This window comes from Prinia subflava, chromosome 1 (assembly GCF_021018805.1).
Source record: "Prinia subflava isolate CZ2003 ecotype Zambia chromosome 1, Cam_Psub_1.2, whole genome shotgun sequence".
Classification (NCBI taxonomy): Eukaryota; Metazoa; Chordata; class Aves; order Passeriformes; family Cisticolidae; genus Prinia; species Prinia subflava.
Genome location: NC_086247.1, coordinates 82163932 through 82183856, shown reverse-complemented (window position 1 = coordinate 82183856; position 19925 = coordinate 82163932). Strand labels below are relative to the sequence as shown.

General features: G+C 37.1%; 1 protein-coding gene across 3 annotated transcripts in view; it reads left to right on the top strand.

Annotated features, from left to right (window-relative positions):
* DROSHA (drosha ribonuclease III) overlaps positions 1-19925 on the top strand; it is a 70835-nt gene that overhangs the window by 9632 nt on the left and 41278 nt on the right. For all 3 annotated transcript variants that reach the window (XM_063400538.1, XM_063400545.1, XM_063400555.1), the window contains exons 7-14: positions 1222-1376; positions 4366-4446; positions 6157-6243; positions 6351-6437; positions 9413-9484; positions 11020-11101; positions 12272-12346; positions 15662-15831. In XM_063400538.1, the coding sequence (XP_063256608.1) occupies positions 1222-1376; positions 4366-4446; positions 6157-6243; positions 6351-6437; positions 9413-9484; positions 11020-11101; positions 12272-12346; positions 15662-15831 (809 nt within the window). The remainder of the gene's footprint in view (positions 1-1221; positions 1377-4365; positions 4447-6156; positions 6244-6350; positions 6438-9412; positions 9485-11019; positions 11102-12271; positions 12347-15661; positions 15832-19925) is intronic.

Genomic DNA, 19925 nt, shown 5'->3' with positions numbered 1-19925 from the left:
TTCTGCATTTTCTTTTTCCACTCTTTCTGGAGAACCCAAAGACTCTGTGTCTTCACTGTTCCCCTGGGCTAACTTGGTGTCTGTGCCAACTTCTCCTACAGCTGTGTAGTGGCTCGTAGTTTGTCTCATTTTGTACTTCAGTAAATGCTGTCTCTGCTCTGCCTTGTGTTAGCAATCGTGTGTTGCAGTGGGATAGCAGTGTGCTCCTGGAGCACTTTTAGATCATGAAAGGCTGATGATGGAAGAAATTCTTTAGTGTGGGGGTGCTGAGGCACTGGAACAGGTTGCCCAGAGAAGTTATGGATGTCCTATCCCTAGCAATGTTCAAAGCCAGGCTGGATGGGGCACTGAGCAACCTGATCTAGTGGGAAGTAGCACTCCCCATGGCAAAGGGATTAGAATTAGACAGTCTTTAAGGCTCCTCCCAACCCAAACCATTCTATGATTTCAGCACATTACATTGAAAAGTTCTGTGTTAGTTTTTTCAAACTCCAGCTTACTTTGACAGGTTCTGTGCATATTTTGCACCTGAAAATAGACTTCAGTATTGATCAGATGTGTATCAGAGAACTTTTGAAACTTAAGTCTTTGTGAATATTTGTAGGAATACATGTGCGCATTTTGTGAGGAAACTCTATTTCAGCTGAGCATATGTAAACCATGTGTTCCAAGGACATATTTTAATAACACCTTATGCCAAATTGTGTGAAAATACATCTTGATTAAAGGAAAAGGGAAACATTTTCCTAGTGATGTTCTCTCATTTTCTCTCTCTCCTTTTTCTTTCAACTAAGGAGAGTCTTGTATTTGGTAAAAATGTGTACTTTTAAACCCTAGTTTCATAGTATTTGAAAGCACTGACAGTATAGTAATATATTTTCTCTTCAGTCAAAACTTAAAAAATGGAAGAAATACTGGATTTTATTCCAAGAATAAAACAAAATTTACTTGCATACTGGTATACGTCTTGGCTATGAAGGCATTTATGTAAATTGGAGCTGAGAATATCTGTGGAAACGAGTGACTGGAATTATGTGCATAAGAAAGAGAGTCACTCTGCAGTACCACAGGAGATCAGAGATATTGAGATCAAGGTTTTTGTGTGGGGTTTTTTTTTATATTAAGTCCAGACGTTAATTCATGATAGAGAATGCATTGCTATGGAGAAGAGAGCATGTAGAAATGTTTTTCAGCTGTCTTTATTTCTTCCATGTGAATCAGAGAGCTCCAGTGAATCAGAGTGTGACTCCGAAGATGACAGCAGCTGCTCCAGCAGTTCGGATTCAGATGTTATTGACGTCATTGCCGAAATTAAGCGTAAGAAAGCACACCCTGATCGTCTCCACGAGGAATTGTGGTACAATGATCCAGGACAGGTAGGCTGTGAGGGAAAACTACTGGGTGTCCAAAGGTCATTCTTCCAGTAAATTTTGCCGTGTTGTAAAACATGCAGGGTAACTTCTATCTCAAAATGCTTTCTTTACCCCTGTTCTCAGTTTTCTCTCTTATCTTCTTCAAAGCACTTCACTGTTGATTTCAGGAACATGGTTCCAGCTAATTAATCCTGGGGATTATTTAGTTTGAATCCTGTCTGACAAGGTTAATAAAAACTGAATGCTAACAATGTGCTAATGCTGTCCTTTTAGCCCTGAGATAAAGGTACACAACTGAATTCTGTGGTGGAAAAAAAGCAATATGTTTACATCCTTTACAAATTTTTCACCTTAAGATCTCAGCTCATAATGATAAATAATGTTTTAAATATGCAGTTAATGCTCCTAATTTCTTGTCTAATGGTTCTTTTGTAATTGCATTGAGATTGTAGTTCTCATTAAATGTAATTGCTGAGCTCATGAAGTGCTGTTTTGAATGTACACATTGCACAGAAGACCAGTTTTTGTTTGCAAATTCACCATCTTCATCTTTCTTAAATATTTTGCAATCTATTCTCTCATTTCAAGTGGCACCTCAGTAAATTTATTTTTCTGTCACTTGTGTGATGTATGAGTTTAGCATGCAGCAAATCATAATGTGAAAAGATACTGGAATGCATGTTGCTACTGTGGTAATTCAAAAGTCTGTTGAATATTCTATTACGGATTCATATTTATGCTTCTAGTTAAAAAAGTGATTGAGCATAGCTAGCTGTTTTTATTTGTATGGAAAACAAAATTAGTGAGCTGTTTAGATATTTAACAGAAAAAATTATGTAGCTCTTGGGCACACTTCAAAGTAATGTTCTATGAAGAATATTAATGGAAAAAAACGTGAAATAATTGTAGAAGGAATAGATTCAGGAATGTTTGGTATATGAGTTTCCTGCTGAAAAATGTTCTTTACGAAAAACTTTCTTGAGACTGACTCTTGAAAAGACTGAAGTCAATCATGGTGAGCCTATCAGTGCTGTACTACTTCTATGTAGATTTTATTTGAAATAATTTGAAGTTTTTGTAGGTATTTATCTGGTGTGCCAAAGTGCTTTCTGTCAGTAAATAAAACAGGAATGATTGCCATGCACTCTGACATGTACAAGTACACCCTCTGACATAGAACTAGATTTGTGGGATGGATCTTCCCAACCCTTCAATCTGAGAAGCTTGTTTGTTAATTTGGATAATCTCTAGCAGTCCTGACAGTTGCCAGAAAATAAGTTGTAAATTTCAGTGCCACCACAGAGGCTTTTGCTTTGCAAATGTGATCTGCTTGTTTGAGTTGTTCTGTTGGTCAGAGAAAGCATTGCCTATGTAAATTTGTGATCTCTCACCATCATTTTACCATCAATTCATGATTGCTGTCCTGCATTTTTTTTTCCTATGAACAGTGTTGTTAGGGACAAGACAGATATGTATCTGATTGCTTCTCAAGTCTGAGGCTTTACAGGTACTTCACATCTCTTCCAATTTTGACCTGTGCATTTAATACAACAGAGGCAGTATTTGTGGTGAACAGTTCATAAATTAAGGATGAGATTTTCAAAAATACGTGATGATTATTTAAATAACCTCAGTAGAAGCTTAGTGTTGGAGCACAGATGAGCAATTAGCTATTGACTGCTTTCTTAACTCTCCTCTGTCTTGTCGCTGTCTAAGCCAATGAGGAAGTATGCTTCAACCTGTGAGCATCATTCTATTTCTTTGAACCTGTTTTTTTCTCGAGGGTCTCAGAGTAGGGGAAAAACTGTGTGAACAAGGTGTCACATCACTCCATTGTTAAGATTGTGTGATAAATTTCCAAAGGAGTAGGGAAGTGCCTTTATGTTCCTTTGCACGTACGCATTGTGCCGGTCTGAAGAAACAGAGGTTAACATCAAAACTAAAAGGTTGCATCCCTCTCTCACCTGCCTAAAACTAACATTAACAGTGGTTTAGTGGTTCTTGCTTCCTGTGGTATCTTCACATTATGCCTGACATGTAATAATGCCATTTAGTCCCACTGTGGATGCTGTTTATGTTTTCAGACTGCTTGTAATGACATGGAAAGTTATGCTAGTTTTTCAATTGCATTGCAAGTTTATTGTGTATTTGGGGTTTTTTTCCTGTGTCTAAAAGACATTTAACTTCTTGGATTCAAACTTTGATTAAAAACTGGGAGTGGGAACTTAAATCTGTTTCTCTGGTTTGTTTCTGGGCTTCTTATGTTGGATTTCTGCAATGAGCATAATGTGAGAGCAGGAAGCTTAAGGTTGTTGCAGTAGTTGATAGTCTGCATTGATTTTGGTCATAAAAGTGAAAAGAAAGATACCAGCTTTATGATGTATGCCCTGGCCCTTTTTGGTATGGGCACTTGATGCACCAACAGAGAATACTCAAGTGAGTATTTTTTCCCTCATTATCTTTTTTGCTGATCAGTTCATGTGATAGATTTAAAGTGTTCCCATTAGTTTTTTAAAGTACCAAGTAAAATCTTTGAATGGTCTGCATTTCAGGGGATAGCCTTGTTCCATGGCAGAGGGCTTAACTGAGGAAGGATTTTCAGTCAGAGAACTCAGTGGAAGTCTTTGAATATGGAGATTTCAGCATGTAAATATTGACACATGTGTGTTTAGGACCTGAATTTTGTTTTAGGCAGTCAGCATGCTGTTTGTGCATATAAGCAATGGAAAAGAGGTATATTATAGCAGGGTGGTAGAATTCTGCTGGGAGTGTTTTTCCATCTTGTGCTTCTGAAACAGTGATGAAGTTCTAATGCTGCTGTGCAGTTCTCTTACGTTAGTCCACAGTGTTTTCTGTTTTATTGGCTTAAGAACATTCACTTAATCTAAGCATGACAGGCTTTTAGAAGCATCAGCACTCAGGGCATTAAAACCAACATACTTTTCCAAAACCACTTTTCAATAAAACCAGAATCCTATTTTGTTTCTGACAGATGAATGATGGACCTTTGTGCAAGTGCAGTGCTAAAGCCCGGCGAACAGGAATAAGACATGGCATTTATCCTGGCGAAGAGGTATTAGTAATCCTAAGGATTGCAATTATGAATACAAATTTGCAGCTATAAATTCCTGCTTGGGTTGATTTGAGGGGGTTTACCTATGATTTACGGGCTGAGTAAAAAAAAGCTCTTGTGCAGCTTTCAATCACTTAGTTACGTGATTTTCATGGTAAGCTCATATTTTCATGGTAATGAAATCCATCTGAAAACTATAGAAAACTTTTGCCTGTGTTTGCTTAGTTTCTGGTTTGTTTGGGTTTTTTTTTTTAAGTTTCTGAAATATGATTGTGTTAATAGAAAAGAACTTGTGATCAGAGATCTATCTTCAACTGGCTGAATATGTTGTGAAGGGCTCACTCTGAAGTGACTGCTTTAAAAAAAAACCTAAATAGTAATTCTGCTGCTGAAAGAAGCAGAAGGCTTGTCAGGAGGCGTTCTTGCCTTAGCATGTAGGCTTTACAATTTATCTTCATACTTTTTCTTGAAAAATTTTATTTTTCAGTTGACCTTCTTACATGTATTTACTGAAACAATTGTTTATTTCTGTGTGGTTAAGGAGTTATGAACATTTCTGTGAATAATTTGAATTCAGAAAACTGGCTTTGGTCTGAAGCTTACTGTAAATTTCTCCAGTTCAGGATCTACTCCTCCCCATGTTGCATCTAGGGTTCTTCTTGCAGAAGAGGGAGAAAATTTAGGAGGAGAAAACTACTGTGTATAAAACTTGCTGCGTGAAGGCAGCTTCTCCCCGGAGCAATGCCATCTGGGAATCCCAGGTTTCACAAAATCTCCTTGGATATAATACTTTTCACAATGTCCTGTAGGTGAAGCTGCCTACTTTTCAACTAGCTTGTTTGCAGCTGCCATGTTGCAGCTGTGAGAAGCTTATTTTGGGCCTGAAGAGCCAATGAAATCACCTCACCTACTGCCTAAGTTTTGCAAAGTGGCCAGGGCAGTGTAGTGTTGTAGCTGTCCTGCCATTGCCACAGGCCAGCTTTTGTTCTGCAGTTCAGAATAGTACCCTGCACACTTCAGTGGTTTTATTCTTTTTCCCAATGTATTCCAAAAAGCAAGTTGTATGTAGGGCGTATGAAAAACTGGTTTTGTCTGACTGTTGAGGAGTTTAGGTTTTTACACAGGAGTGCTTCAGAATAAGCTGGAAGGAAACATGAAATTGCAGCTGTTTGGCTGCCTTTGGACCTCAAAGTCAAGCATTACAGCCTGGGAGATAGAGTGGGGTTACCAGAGCTACCTCTGTGGTGATAGACTAATCCCTTCTCTTCAAGCCTCAGATGCAGATGAGCTGATACCTGTCTATCTTGATAATGTACCTTGTGATCTCCTCATGTGATGTCCAGGCTCCTCTTTGTAGGCTTTTAAAGTGTGTTTCCTGAAATAGATTTATATAGGAGAGGAAATCAGTCTGGGAGGTAAACAGATAACTAAACAGCAAACAGTTGTGTATAAGAGAAATGGAGAGTTAAATGGAAAATGAAAAAAAAAATCACCCTTTTTTGCCTTTGAATAGCTTTAAAAATATTTCTTGAAGTGGGAATGGAGATAAGGCCACACTTTCCTCCTTCCCAGAATGCTTAATTATGACTACCTGCTTTTATTTAATTTTTCCTAATGTGTATTTCATGGCTATTAGAAATGTTTTATTATCTCTTTTAATCTAAATTTGCCTTGACTCCACACATAATTTTACTTATCTCTTTCTTTAAGCCCATTAAACCATGTCGCCCCATGACCAACAATGCTGGAAGACTGTACCACTACCGAATTACTGTGTCACCTCCCACAAATTTCTTAGTAAGTACTTTATAAATAATTCCAGCTAGGACTCTTGATTTTGTTTTCGTGACAAAAGTCGTATTGCATATTGCTTACTCCATGGTGGTTTTGTTTGCTTTTTTAAGACAGACAGACCTACTGTTATTGAGTATGATGACCATGAATATATCTTTGAAGGGTTCTCCATGTTTGCACATGCCCCACTAACAAACGTGAGTATGGTCATAGCTGCATTCTTTAGGTTTCACACAGGGGATTTCTGTGGAAGGTGCTCATTCTGCACCGAAGCAAAACTTCCCTAAAACAGCAATACATGTATGCTACAAACATCTTACCAGCACTGGGGACAGGGGAAAGATACCTTGTGCTTATGAATCTCAGGTTTTGTCTTGACTGATCATCGTCATTGAACTGTGGCTGAAGCTGTGATGTGCACTGAAGTAATGTTTTTATGTGTTTCACAGTTTGAAAGTGAATTAAACCATGGAACAACTTGTTAAAACTGCTAATTGGATTTAAATTGGCTGAGTGGGTTTATTAAGTTGGCAAAGTTTAAAAAACCTAGCAATAACAACAAAAAAAAGGTTTTCCCTTTAAGTGACTAATGAAGTTTTTCATAGATCCACTCTAAAAGGTTTTCTTTCTTCTTAAAACTTACCTAGATGTATGCAATATTTTCTAACAGCTGTTCAGCTTCTTCAGGATCTAGCAAGTTATGATTTTTAGTAAAAGCTAGATATCTACAGGTAGTTAATTTTGTGTTTTGAAAGCAAGTGTAACAAGAAAAGGATGTTACTGGTACCTGAGAGCCTTGCTTTTCCAATATAAGCTGAGCTAGCCAAACGTGCATGGAAAATATGCAGATTCTTAATGTCTGTACACTTAGAAGATTTTTTTGTTACCTTGGTTATTTCCAAGGTTTTTTGTTTCCTTGGTTATTTGAAGTTTCCTCAAAAAGTTCGGTGTGTATTAATTTCTGTGGTTTTTATACCTATCACTAGCTGCATCACCAATGCCACAACTCAGTGTAAGAAGGGTTATGAGCACAGGACTGGGATGTAAGGATACTGGAACTGCGAGGCACTGAGAAGGAACTACTTTGACCCTGACAGTTTGCTTACATAATGGATGTGATAACATTTTGCTTCTGGTGGTCAGGGGAAGGGAGTCTTGTTGAGAGTCAGTGAGAGAATGGAGTTCAGCCTCTGGCATGGCAGTGGGAAGCACTGCCATTGCAATGCCAAGTAGTATTGACTCAGCCTCAGGGTTCAAGGCAAATTTATCTCAAAGCTTTACGTTTTTACTTTGCAAATGAACAAAAAGGATCAGTTTTGTTTTACTCACATTAAATAATAAAGAGATCTCCTTATCTTTACAATTTTTGTGTCTGCTGTGTGACAGGAAGGCAGAGAGTTATGTAAGTATACAGACAGCAATATACAGACAACAAGGAAAACTCTTCTTTGATATGAGTAGTTACTGAAGCTGTTAAGCTTACTGTAAAGAGGATGTTTACATCCACTTCCAGATAGGGGAAGTGATCAGCTACAAATGATTCTTTTTTACAGAGTTGAATACAAAGCCACACTGTGGTGCCACTTCCTGTTAATAGCAGATATAAAGCTCTTTGGACGGATTCTCTTGATGTCATGAGATGATTTTTGGTACACAACATAAAAGCTGCTCTTTGAGGGACACTTTTGAACATATTTGATAAAATGAAGGTAGCAAAAGGTAGTGAAAATAGACATCTGATCACCAACATCTTTGCATTAATCAAATTTCTGTAGTATCAGGTCTTAAGTTTGCATAGTTAGGGTCATTACTAGATACTACTGTTACTACTGAGTGATAACTGAGCACCTCAAGTATTACGGAAAATGGTTAGTACCGTCATAGAAAAAAATATTTTATATTATAAATACCAAATCGATTTTACAATACCAACCATGTGCTCCTTTAGTGTGTGTTGCTTGTGTACATGGAACTCCAGTTGATGGAGATCTTAGTTGTGGTCACTTCTCTAAAGTATTCAACTTCTAGTTTAAATTATGTGTTAGGAAGTAAGTAAACAATCCCTGTGCTTTTTTTAAAGCCTCACTGATTAAGTGTGACAGGTCTTCATATGCTCAGATTCTAAATGGTATATTTAGCTTCCAAGGTTTTTGGAGGGTTTTGTATTCACGTTTAATACTGTATCAAATTGTAAGAAATGCAGTTTTGTTTGATCATTTGGTGCAGCTTCTTAATTTATCATGCAGATATCAATAGATTTTTGGAGTCAGAATAGTCAAATATTTGACAGTGGGCTGTAAGAAGATGCAGTCGGAATATTGCACCTCTGCTATGTACATTGATTTCATTGAAACCCCAGTGCTGTTCAGATATTTATTTGTGTGCTTATAAATGTAAAATAACCTTGGGTTGCTTCACTTCACAGAACATGGAATTGTTCTAACATTCCTTCATACTTTTGAGGGCAGTGAGTAGTAAAATTTAGTAAGAGCTATAGATGTGTATGGGAAAATTCGGCATTTTTGTAGTCTTATAGGAATTTAGCTTTTTTCTCTGAAAAATCCCAGGAAAAATGAAACACCTGTAGCAAATTATGGACTGTAAAAAGGTGAAAGAAAAAGGAATTAAATGTTTGTCTTTCTAGCTAGTCAGATAGAATTGAGAATATTTATTACATGAAATCAGTATAAAACTGTAATGTATCCCTAAGCTATAACATTATGTAGCTTTGACTTAAAGCTGCATTTTAAGCCAGTATAGCTGACACAACTTGCTGTGTGCTAAAAACACCTTGCTTTCAGATCACTCTATCAATCTGACATGTGTCACAAACAAATTCACTTGCAAATACCCAAGTGAGAGAAGATACAGGTTGACTGAAGTTTACAGGTGCACTTTTTCTTCAAAAGAAAATTTCATCTCCAGTAGATGGCATTATTAACCTTCCTTCACCATCTCTGCTGTCAGCTCTGCGTTTTATTACCAAGGTGAAGGCTGGAACTGGTACTCCTTTTACACGTGCTTGTGTTCTTGTCTTTGCATGATCCCCCAGAGCAGCTGTTTTAGTAAGTGCCCTTTTCAGCAGACAGTAATACCTTTGCATACAAAATTGTATTAACTATACATTTGATGCTGTATATTTTCTAGTGCTGAATTTCTCTTTTCCTTTCAGATTCCTCTATGCAAAGTAATCAGGTTTAACATTGACTATACCATTCATTTCATTGAGGAGATGATGCCTGAGGTAAGAGGGATAATTAGTCTAAAAGTCAGAGTGGATTATGAATTGTTGGTATGTTTAATGCATTAAACTCTTCAGCATCAACCCTTGTGAAATCTCTAAGAGACTGGCTCTGTTCTGAAGAATGAGTGGCTGGAACAGAACTTGCACTTACAGGTACTAGCATAAATCCATCTGCCTAGGCTATCACATATTGAAATCAAACAGTAAGAAGTGCTAATATCCATAGGTTCCTTTCATTTTAAGTTATATGCAATATCTGTAAATTGAATTAGGTATTACCTTTCCCTTACATCTGACAAAAGTAAGGCATAGGGGGGTATTCCTTTGCCAGGACCACATATGTCAATGGCACAGCTGAAACTTAATCAGAAGTTTGAAGCTCTGAAGATTGTTTATCAGTACTTAATATAAGCTGTTGCCAAAACAAATTTCCTGTGTATACAAACAAAGCACATTGAGTTCATAAGCTGTTTGTGGTGGGGTTTTTTATTAGTAATTAATGCCTGGTGGATCCAGTCTGTGAAGTAAATTGCTGCAGTGGCACAGTGTGTATGGATACAGAAACACCTCTGCATATTAAGATACAAAGATAGGATCAGTATTTAATTTAGCCATATATATTTACATTTTTCTTTCTAGTTATCTCTTTTTTTGTTGCTCAACAGCATCTAAATATGTGCAACAGCACTGAAATGTCTCAGAAAGAATAATGTGATCAAAACAATTAATTTCTTGTTAGGGAATGTACTATGTTGTCTGCAAATCTTGAAACAACAAATGGCCACCAAGCAAAATATGGAGGTCACCATTTGGGGGGGCTTCTTTGTAAATGGTTACAGCGTTATTTGCAGACCATCTTTACTAATGATTTTTGAAAGAGACTGTGGTGTTTGTTGAGTTTAGAATTTATGGGTGATATCATGCATGCACAAGTTATATCAGTCTGGCCTGATTTTGTTTGTTCAGGAAAGCTTATATGTTTGTTCGCTGAAGGAGCCACTTCCTCACTTGATGAATTTTTTTTTTCCATTTCATCTTTTATCTTCTGCTTCTGTTGGTTATTTAGGTCATAATCCTCAATTTGAGTTGTACTCATACTTGCTATGAGGGTGCTAGTGATACCACAGATGGTCATTTATAAACATTTATTATGAGCATTTGGGAAAAAGTGAACTATGAAAAAGGTATTTCTCAGAAATGTGTCATCTACTTAGCTTGCTCAGGTGAAAGGGGTTTTAGTGCTTGGCAGATTATTGCAGATTCATAATTTTTGCCTATACTGTAGATTTGGACATTAAGTGAAGAAGATTCAATAACATTCTTTCTTGACATTGCTTTCTGAAGAGACCACTGTTCTATGTTAGAATAGATGATCATAAATATATCAATACTGTTTCCAGAACCCAGTATCTAGTGGATGGCAGATATGAAGACACTGTTTTTTTCACTGTGTTTTATCTGACTATATATGAATGACATTATTTGTATTGCAGTATTATATATTTATAATTTTGGTCTTTTTTTTGTTTCCCCAGAATTTTTGTGTGAGAGGCCTTGAACTGTTCTCTTCATATCTATTCAAAGATATTTTGGAGTTGTATGACTGGAATCTTAAAGGTAACATTCTCTTTGGGAGGGTCCTGAAAATAGCAATGTAACTGCTGTTTTCTGTGAGAGGAACAAACTTCATCTATTCTTCAAGAAGATGAAGTTAGAGTTCAGTAGTGTGAGCTGTAGCAATGAAAATGCACAAACTTGGCACCGTATTCTCACAAATAAACTAAATTTCTGCCTTAATCTGGAACTTTTATTTTTAATCAAACTCTAAATATTACTGTGTGTTTAATATGACAGAGTATCATGTGCATGGTATTTTGAAAGCAAATGTGTCAGGTAAACTCTTCTCTCCTTTTACAAGCTAACAACAAGTTGCTCATACAGTGTTTCTCTGCAGTTAACTCAGAAAGCAGTGTTATACAGCTGTGGAGAGTTAACATTATCATTATAACTGAATGTTTTTGTCTTTTGACAAGATGAAAATATTTGTTTCTGTGAAGACTGCAACAAAGGAGAATGCTTCCCATGGTCTAAAAGAGTAAGGAGAGCGTCAGAGGAGTTACATTTCAGTATCTGTAGGGTGTCTTGACTTTGTCTGTGGAGTTGCAATCTGCACTTAATGCAGTTAAACAGGAGCACACAGGTTTAATACATTTTGTGTAGCCTTTGATTTCATACTAAATATATTCTTTTATCAGTGTTGTCTCTCCTATAACTGTTTCTGATTGTTCTTTCTTTTTTTTAACACCAGGTAATTACAGGTTTAATTTTTATTTTCTTGCAAAGATTTATATGATGAATAGGAAGATTAAAAAACACCACAAAACCGTACTGTGGAAATTTCCATGTTGTCTTTGTTATAGTGTACAAAAACCGCTCCACTAATTGGGAGGAGATAAACTAGTGCTTGTACCTGTAAGGCTTAAGTGTAACAATTAATTGATGATATAAACCAATCTTTTTCTGTTACTGTTTAATTTAAAAGTACTGGGGTTTTCTTAGGTTCTTATTATTTTGAAATTATTTTAGATTTCTTTTAAATTGTCTGTGTGAAAGCTTTCACTGTAAGTTGTCTCTGTGTTCTTTTTTTTGTTGCTTTTTGGATTGAAACTCAAGCCCTATGAAATGTAAGCATCATTCATTGATTTCATCTGCAGCAAAGTTGCCTCTTTTCTTCTTTGGCAAATATGTTGCTGTTCATAAGTTTTCTCAATTGTTTTTGTATTTAAGGTCCTTCACTTGAAAATGATTCTATTTCCTGTCCCAGATATCACTTCATGCCGCGGTTTGTGAGATTTCTTCCAGGTAATGTTTGTATTATATAGCTCTATACAAATTAGATCTAAAAAAACTTAAAAAAACCCCCAAAACAAACCAGAAAACACCCCTGTCCTCCAGCAAAAACCTTCCACAAAAAAACCCTTATTGCAAGTCAAATAGTTCATTCAGTGCAGAGATCTGGTGCTTCTACCTGAAGTCTTTAGTGCTTGTTGGCAGTGTGGATGGGTTATTCTGAACTGGAATTCAGATGGGCAGGCCAAGTCTTGCCCCCAGCTTTGTGTATGTAGTCATTTTAGGCGTTGCTGGGTCCTCCTTGGCGTGCTTTGTGATGGAGCTGTGGCATTTGAGGAGCACTGTTATCTGATCTTGCACATTTCATGACCTCCCCGCTCTTCAGGGTACCGTGGAGTTAGATCACAATTCTTGGTGTGCAAGGGTCAGCATGATGGCAGCCCTGAGCACACATTTTCCTGATTGTTGCTTTATCCTAATGCAAGCTTAGACCTTGAAGCAAATAGTGAAAGACAAAAGCCATCATTCCAATGCCATTCCAATGCAGTTCAACCCTGGCCTGCCAGGCAAGGACAAGATTCCATGTGGAGCATTGCGCTCATTTGGAGTGAACAGCTTACGTGGGCATTTAACACATCCTAAGGCACCAGGACAGACCTTCAATTGATGTAAATGTCGTGGCTCCATTGAAAATGTGTCCTGCTGAGATCCTGCCAGTGATTGCTCCAGCAGGGTTGTGTGGACAGAAGGATGTGTTTCAGCTGTGGGATTTAGTGTGCAGATGAAATGTGGAACAACCTTCATCAAGAGGGCTGTGACCTGAAGGTGCTTTCTGGTCTGGGCTTTGAAACTTACTCGGGGTATTAATTATAGCTGGAGCAAAATGAGTTTTGGCTTGTTACTGTGGAGAGTACTGATGGCTAGATGACTGTATTTCTAATTGTTGCTCCTTCCTGGATACACAGCACTGTTCCATCAGAAGCAGAGCTCTGAGGCTTGCTAGCAAACATTGATTTGGTTTTGCTGAAGCAATTTACAAAATAAGCCATCAAGCCACATGTGGCTGATTAAGTTGACCTCATCACAAAATGAGAACAAGTTTGCCCTGCCTAGTTTGTGTAGCTTGAGGGTGCTTTCCTGTTCAGGGTTTTGATATTTTGATTTATTTTTTTGTAATTAGTTAGAAGTCATCTCTTTATGTGCTGTTGAGTTGTTTACTGATAGGGAGAGATAAGTCTGTATAATATGTATTCCTGTGTGCTGCTGCTTCTTTAAGGTCCCCAGCCTTCTAATTATTTTTAAAAGTGTATTTTTCCTGATATTTCTGCATATATAGTTGGCTTTTAGCATCTTTTTGACAGGTTTTTTTTTTAATCAAGCTTTCATTTTTTATTGATTATTTTTTGAAGTATCCTTGAAGATTTTTAATTTTCAGAGAGTGGAAATCTGTTTCCTTCAGGTATGTTTGCAGAACACTTCTTATGTCTAATCAAAGAAGATGTTGATGCATCAGATCTCCACACATCCATCAGCTGTCTCTTTCAAGATAGGAATGAATTGCTGATTTCCTGTCCCTTCTACTTTCTCTTTCTTACTTTCCTAACATTGTCTACAAGTAATGAGGTTTGGGATGTCAGGTTTTCTATGTGGATTTACTTAGAGACAGGCCTTGGGGTAGCTCTGAGCTAGTCATATCAGGTTTACTGAGACGCATAGCATGCAGAACAGTTGCTGTACTGTATTCATTTTCATTGGTTTTTATGATGATAAATATATTCAGAGAGTAAAAGACTAGAAAAAACACATTGGAAGTCCCCAGTACCGCATATTCTGGTTTAGAAAGGGTCTCTGACTTTCATTTAGCACAGCTGTCTGTAGCAGCCTGTACATAATCTTCCATCTGTAAGGATACACTTTTATTTTAGTGACTGGTGGGTGTGGGCTACCTTTTGTGTAAGAGTATAATCCAGTTACTGACAAAAGCAGTCTAGTAACTGGAGTCCCCCTTTAATTTGAAGGAAAACTTCACACATTTAAAAATCTGTCCCTGTAGCTATTTAGGAATATTTTCTATTTCCAGTGAGGTTTGGGGTTCTTTTCCCCTCTTAAGATTCCCTCTTGGAATTTGAGTGATTTAGTTCTTCTGAGAGGCCAAGTTACACTATTGCCAGTCATAATTTCTGTGCAGTAGTGCTGTAATCCCAGCAGAAGTAAGAGAAGGGCTTGGTTCCTCACGTATCTTGTAGAGGATATCGTCTTACAGAATGCTGCTGTTGTTCAACAGCTCTGCAAGGCTTTTCCATTGTGCCTGGGATCACACTCCTTGTGCTGAGGTGTCATCCCCCATATTGCTCGAAGGTTTTACTTCTGGTTTGTCACCATTTCTCTTTGGTGTGTGTAGTGATAGAGAGAACATACTCAGTGGCTGGACCGGATTGTTTCTGCTCCCTGAGAGAGGGAAATCAGCGTTTGTGTTCTGTGGGGCTGAAACTTCCATACCTGCTAATTAATGCTGTTATTAAAGGAGAGAGTAAGAGAGATGTATGTCAAAATTAAAGCATTGTGAGAACATGCAATGACTTTTTTACCTACATGAGCAGACATACTGAATTTGTATAGTCAGTGACCTGAGTGATCTGTCAAGACCATCACTCACCTCTCCTGGCTGCATATTCACATCTGTAGCTGGCTACCTAAAGCTGGTCAGATTATAGTGTCTTCTTTTGTTACAAGTGGCCTTTGTGGTGCCTTTTTTCTGGGGTCTCAGAGGTATTTGGTAATTTTCACATGCCCTTGATCTATTTAGTGGCAGAAGACAGCATGAGGCTCTTTAGTCTTCATTACTGCAGTTACAGCATGTAAGCACTGCAGATTAATTTAAAGTGCAGGGATAGTTTACTGCATTCATCCAGAAGTATCCTGTAAAATTTTGAGTGTTCTTAAAAAAAGCTGCATAACACCTAAAGGCTTTTTAACTGCTGTTGTGAAAAGAATGATAAAATTGTGAAAAGGAAGATATAACTGGACAGCATAATTGGTTGCTCTGCTTACTCATTTTAATGTTTATTCAGGCAAGTTAGAAACTTCAAGTTTACAGTACGATGGAACTGTTCCTCTTGCCACCAGTACTGTTCCTGCTTTAGTTTAGCAAAGTGTTTGTGCGTGTGCTGTATTCAGTAAAACATTGCCTTCATATTTGTCAAATCACATAAGCATTTTGCATTTTATTTTGCTCATACAAATGGCTTGTGTTCTGCATATTTTCTCTTACGCTCATGCTTTAGGAGTGAATCTCTAAAATGTGTTCTTTTTCTTTATGGTTTTAAGATGGAGGAAAAGAAGTACTCTCAATGCATCAGATTCTTCTCTACTTGTTACGATGCAGTAAAGCTCTGGTGCCTGAAGAGGAGATTGCCAACATGCTTCAATGGGAAGAACTGGAGTGGCAGAAATATGCAGAAGAATGCAAAGGGATGATCGTTACCAGCCCTGGCATGGTAGAACAAATAAATAATTTTTTGGTTTTTTGAACAATTCTATGTACATATCTTCTTTCAGAGAGTTTGTTACAGGCTAAGTTAGCCCAGGGAAAGGTGGCCAGAGGCAGTTGCAGATTGCAATAGGAACAGTTTATTTACTGGTTCCAACCCTGCTGCATTGTCCTCTCTGCTGCTGTACTGGAGGGTGTGTTTTCAGATGAGCACTGTTTCAATGTGCATGTTAAAAGGAACAGCTATATTTTCTGTATATTAACCTTTCCTATTTTCTCAGATAGTCTTTATGTGTGTGATCTCATTCTCTTTTTCCAGAGACAGCACCAGAGAAGTAGTAACTATTTGCTATTTACTTTCCTCTTCCTCTTTTGATCCCCTTTTGACAGCTCTATTTAATGTGTGCTGTCCTAACACTGGCTTGAATATGGAAAAGGTGTTTTCTGCCCATGTAGCTTTTTCCACATTGTTTCTGTGTTGCTTTCATTCACACTGAGGAATTTTGTGTACATTAATTAATGCATGTATTACTTTTCAGTGCCTAGTTTGAAACCCCTGTGGCCTTATTATTTTTGGAACAATTGGTATTTTAAAGCACATGTTCTCAGAACACAGCTCCTATCAACTCTGGTGTGTGTGTGAATTCAGCCCATTATTCTGACTTTCCCTTTTTAAGAAATGTGGGTCACAAGAATAGATGAATGTCTGCTAAAAACTGCAGGGCTGTATTTGTATAGTTTGGTCGGTATTGCAAAAGGGTGTCTTAGTAGTTGAGGCATATTTTGGACCTAATATTTGAGACTGACATGCAGCTTTCTCAGTAGTAATACCTTTCTTTTTCTAACTTAATTTTCCTCTTTTCTTGTAGCTCAAATTCCTAGTTTCTGACTAAAAAGTGTAACTTGGTACAATGCCTAAGAAGAAATAAAGTTTTTCAGCTGAAAAACCTGTCCCCAAACTGCAGCCAGGGTGACATGCTAAATATATTTTTCCAGTTCATATTTTTAAGGATGGCAGCATGACATTAGTAAACTACTTAATAATTGCTAATAATAACTTGGGTCAGAGAATTTTTCCCTTGATTTCACTCTGAGTGAAGTAAAACTTTTGAAACAACAAGAAAATTAGGCTGTTTTCTGGGAAGATGAAATGCAAAAATACACATGAACTCTCACTATGGAAAATTCTACCTCGGCTGCTTTTAATGGTTGCTGAACGAGAATCTCATAATAGAAGTTGTTAGAAAATCTGAACAGCCTTAACTTGCCTGTGGTTTCTGTGATACAAGGTACATGCTGATCCACAAGTTGTCAGCATCTGAGTGCCATACACTGACAGAACTTCAGTTCTTTTGTTGAAGATACCTGATTTCAGCTAGCTGAGAACTTGCTCTTTTGTTTAGCATGAAGGAACGCATATATGTTCCTTCCTCGTGTCACGGAACTCTAAGTGTCTGTATGTACAAAGCAGTGTCATTTGTGAGCATAGTGTTAATTCTAAGATCTTGTGTGATTTTTTACTGGCAAACTTTGCATTCTACAAGGCATTGCTTTTAGAGACGTGTGGACATCAAAATATGTAAGCATAAAAGAAATCTGTAGCACTTTGAAATGTCATGTTATAATGGCATCATTAGAACATGTTTTTTTCTCTCAAGATTGCATTCTTCTTAGTTTGTGGGTTTTTCCTGTAACTTGCAGCATATTGTACTGATTATGAATGTAAGTGAAAAACAGAGTATGAAACTATTACCTATGCATTTTACAACATTAGAAGATAAAACAGGTCTGTTGGAAAGACAATAGGAAACAGTTTTAGAAAATGACAGCTCTTCAATTCAATTATACCCACTCGACACAACAAATGTTAAATTTTGTTTTGTTGCACATCATCTCTTCAGAAGTGATAATTCCTCTTGTCATCAAATATAGGTTTTGTGTGTGTGTTTCACTTTATTTTTTTCAGTGTGAGGTATAGATATGCAATATGGAGAAGGGGAAAAAACTTGAATGGGATATTAATCACATTTTAACAATAGTTCAGCATTATTTTAAATTATTCCACTTATTCCTGGTGTTTCATTAGTTCAGTGAAACTTTGTGTTGGAATAGATTTGGAAGTTCACTAATTTTAGTCATCTTTTATACTTCACTCTTCCTAAAATACTGATGGCTTTCTCACTACTACATAGACATATGTATATATTAACATGTTTCTCTACTGCATCTGTATGCTATTTCATGTTGTGTTCTAATGTCAGCAGAGCCTTGGTTGATGAGATTTGGAGTAGGAAACAAAAATAACATGACTGTTCTGTTAGAATTTCTTTGGTTTTGATGTGACTTTAAAGGCGAGGTTGTGATTATTGGATAGTCTATCAAAGCACTTTTAAAAGAGCACAGGGATAAAGCTGTGGAAGAATAACATCTAATTTGCTTGCATCCTGTCTGCTGATGCGCAGTTTATACCTGATGTTTCTGTGTGTTGCTGTTCATTTAACCTTCAGAAAGGGCACTGGAGAGGAGGCTGGTTCATGATGAAATAAAAAAGCATAACCCAGCTACACCCCTCGCATAACTGTCAGTGAGGGAGCTGTTGTGATTAGGTCTTGGAGAAATTCTTTTGTCCTGGTTGCTATCAGCCATCTGTCAACAGCTGTGTAACTGAGTGACAAAATGCAAGACAGTGTCATGGAAATGGAGTCTGGTTTTGAGAGGTCCTGAGGTCACACATCTAACACAAACCCTGCTATATGCATAGTGGAAGATGTCCTTCTTACACTTTTGAGTATCTCATTGCCTCTGTTTAAGTATCTAAAATGTGTCTGTATTTTTTTAATGTATTGATTGTAATTGGTATATTGAGTACTCTTGCTGTTTAATATTCTGATTAATATATAATTTTGCTGACCTGGTTCTCAGAGGAGTGGTGTATCAAAGCTGCTTTTTTAAGGGGTACAGAGGTGGGAGAAGTTCCTCAATTTAATATTAAGAGTGGGGAGAACCAACAAACAACTTATGAGAAGATAAAAACTTCTCAAGCTGGTTTTGTGCAACCCCCCAAAAAATAAACTTAACTTAATCCATAAAAATCAGGACTTCAATATCTTGTTTAGGGAACAACATTCTGTCTGCTACAAATCTTGCCCATTATTTTCTTTAGGGCTTCTTTTGTTCTAATCATTTTTATAAGTAGTGCTATGGGGAAGACGGAAGACCTTTTCTGTCTCTCTTTTTTTTTTTTTTTTTTTTTTGTGAAACCAGCACCTTTAACTAACTAATTTAAAAAAATCTACTATTTTAAGTGAGTTAACTTTTAACTAATCTAAATATTTTTTTCCTTTTTTTTTTTTTTTTTTTGGCTGGGAAAATGTAACTTTATGTTTAGTCATCTTGTCTAAATGGCAGCTGATAAGCATTTTTCCCTTGGAAAGTATTTCTGTATCTGAAAGTCAAGCTTTTAAGTAAGTTCTTGTTTTTTGAGAATAGATTGAAATTGTCGCCATATATAGAATTGGCTTTGCTTATCCGTGCAGAAAATTATTCCTGTGAACAGTACTACCAAGGTGGTTTGAAGGGTGAAAGCTTTGTTCTTGACACATTTTTTATTGTTTTGTGAAGAGAATGGTGGGAGCTGTTTCTGTAACACTGAAACTCATCTTTGAGTGCATCTTTACGGTACTAAATGAGAAGTTCTGAAATGCAGGTAAACTAGAAGTAATGCCCTTTTTCTGAGACCTAAGACAAGCAAAATGCGTTGGCCTCATCCAGCTGATTGCAAAGTGGGGAATAAGCAGGCATGTTACAAAGCACCTTGACAGGTAATGGAGAAGTTGTTTACTTGGAGACAAACTGTGCACCTTCAGCTGAGTTTTTAAATATGCTGGGCATATTTAAAGTGATCAAAAGCTCTGTGAGCAGCATGTCTGCTACGGTGATGTGCAATTACTTACTCTCTGCGTTTATAGAGCTGAAGCAAAAGTTGCCTTCTTTTACACTGTCCTTTTTAACAATAAAAAGATTCTGTTTTGAACTGTAAAAAGGGCAAAAGTCTTCTCATTATACAAGACTGTATTCCTCCTTGTACACATCAGCCTAGGA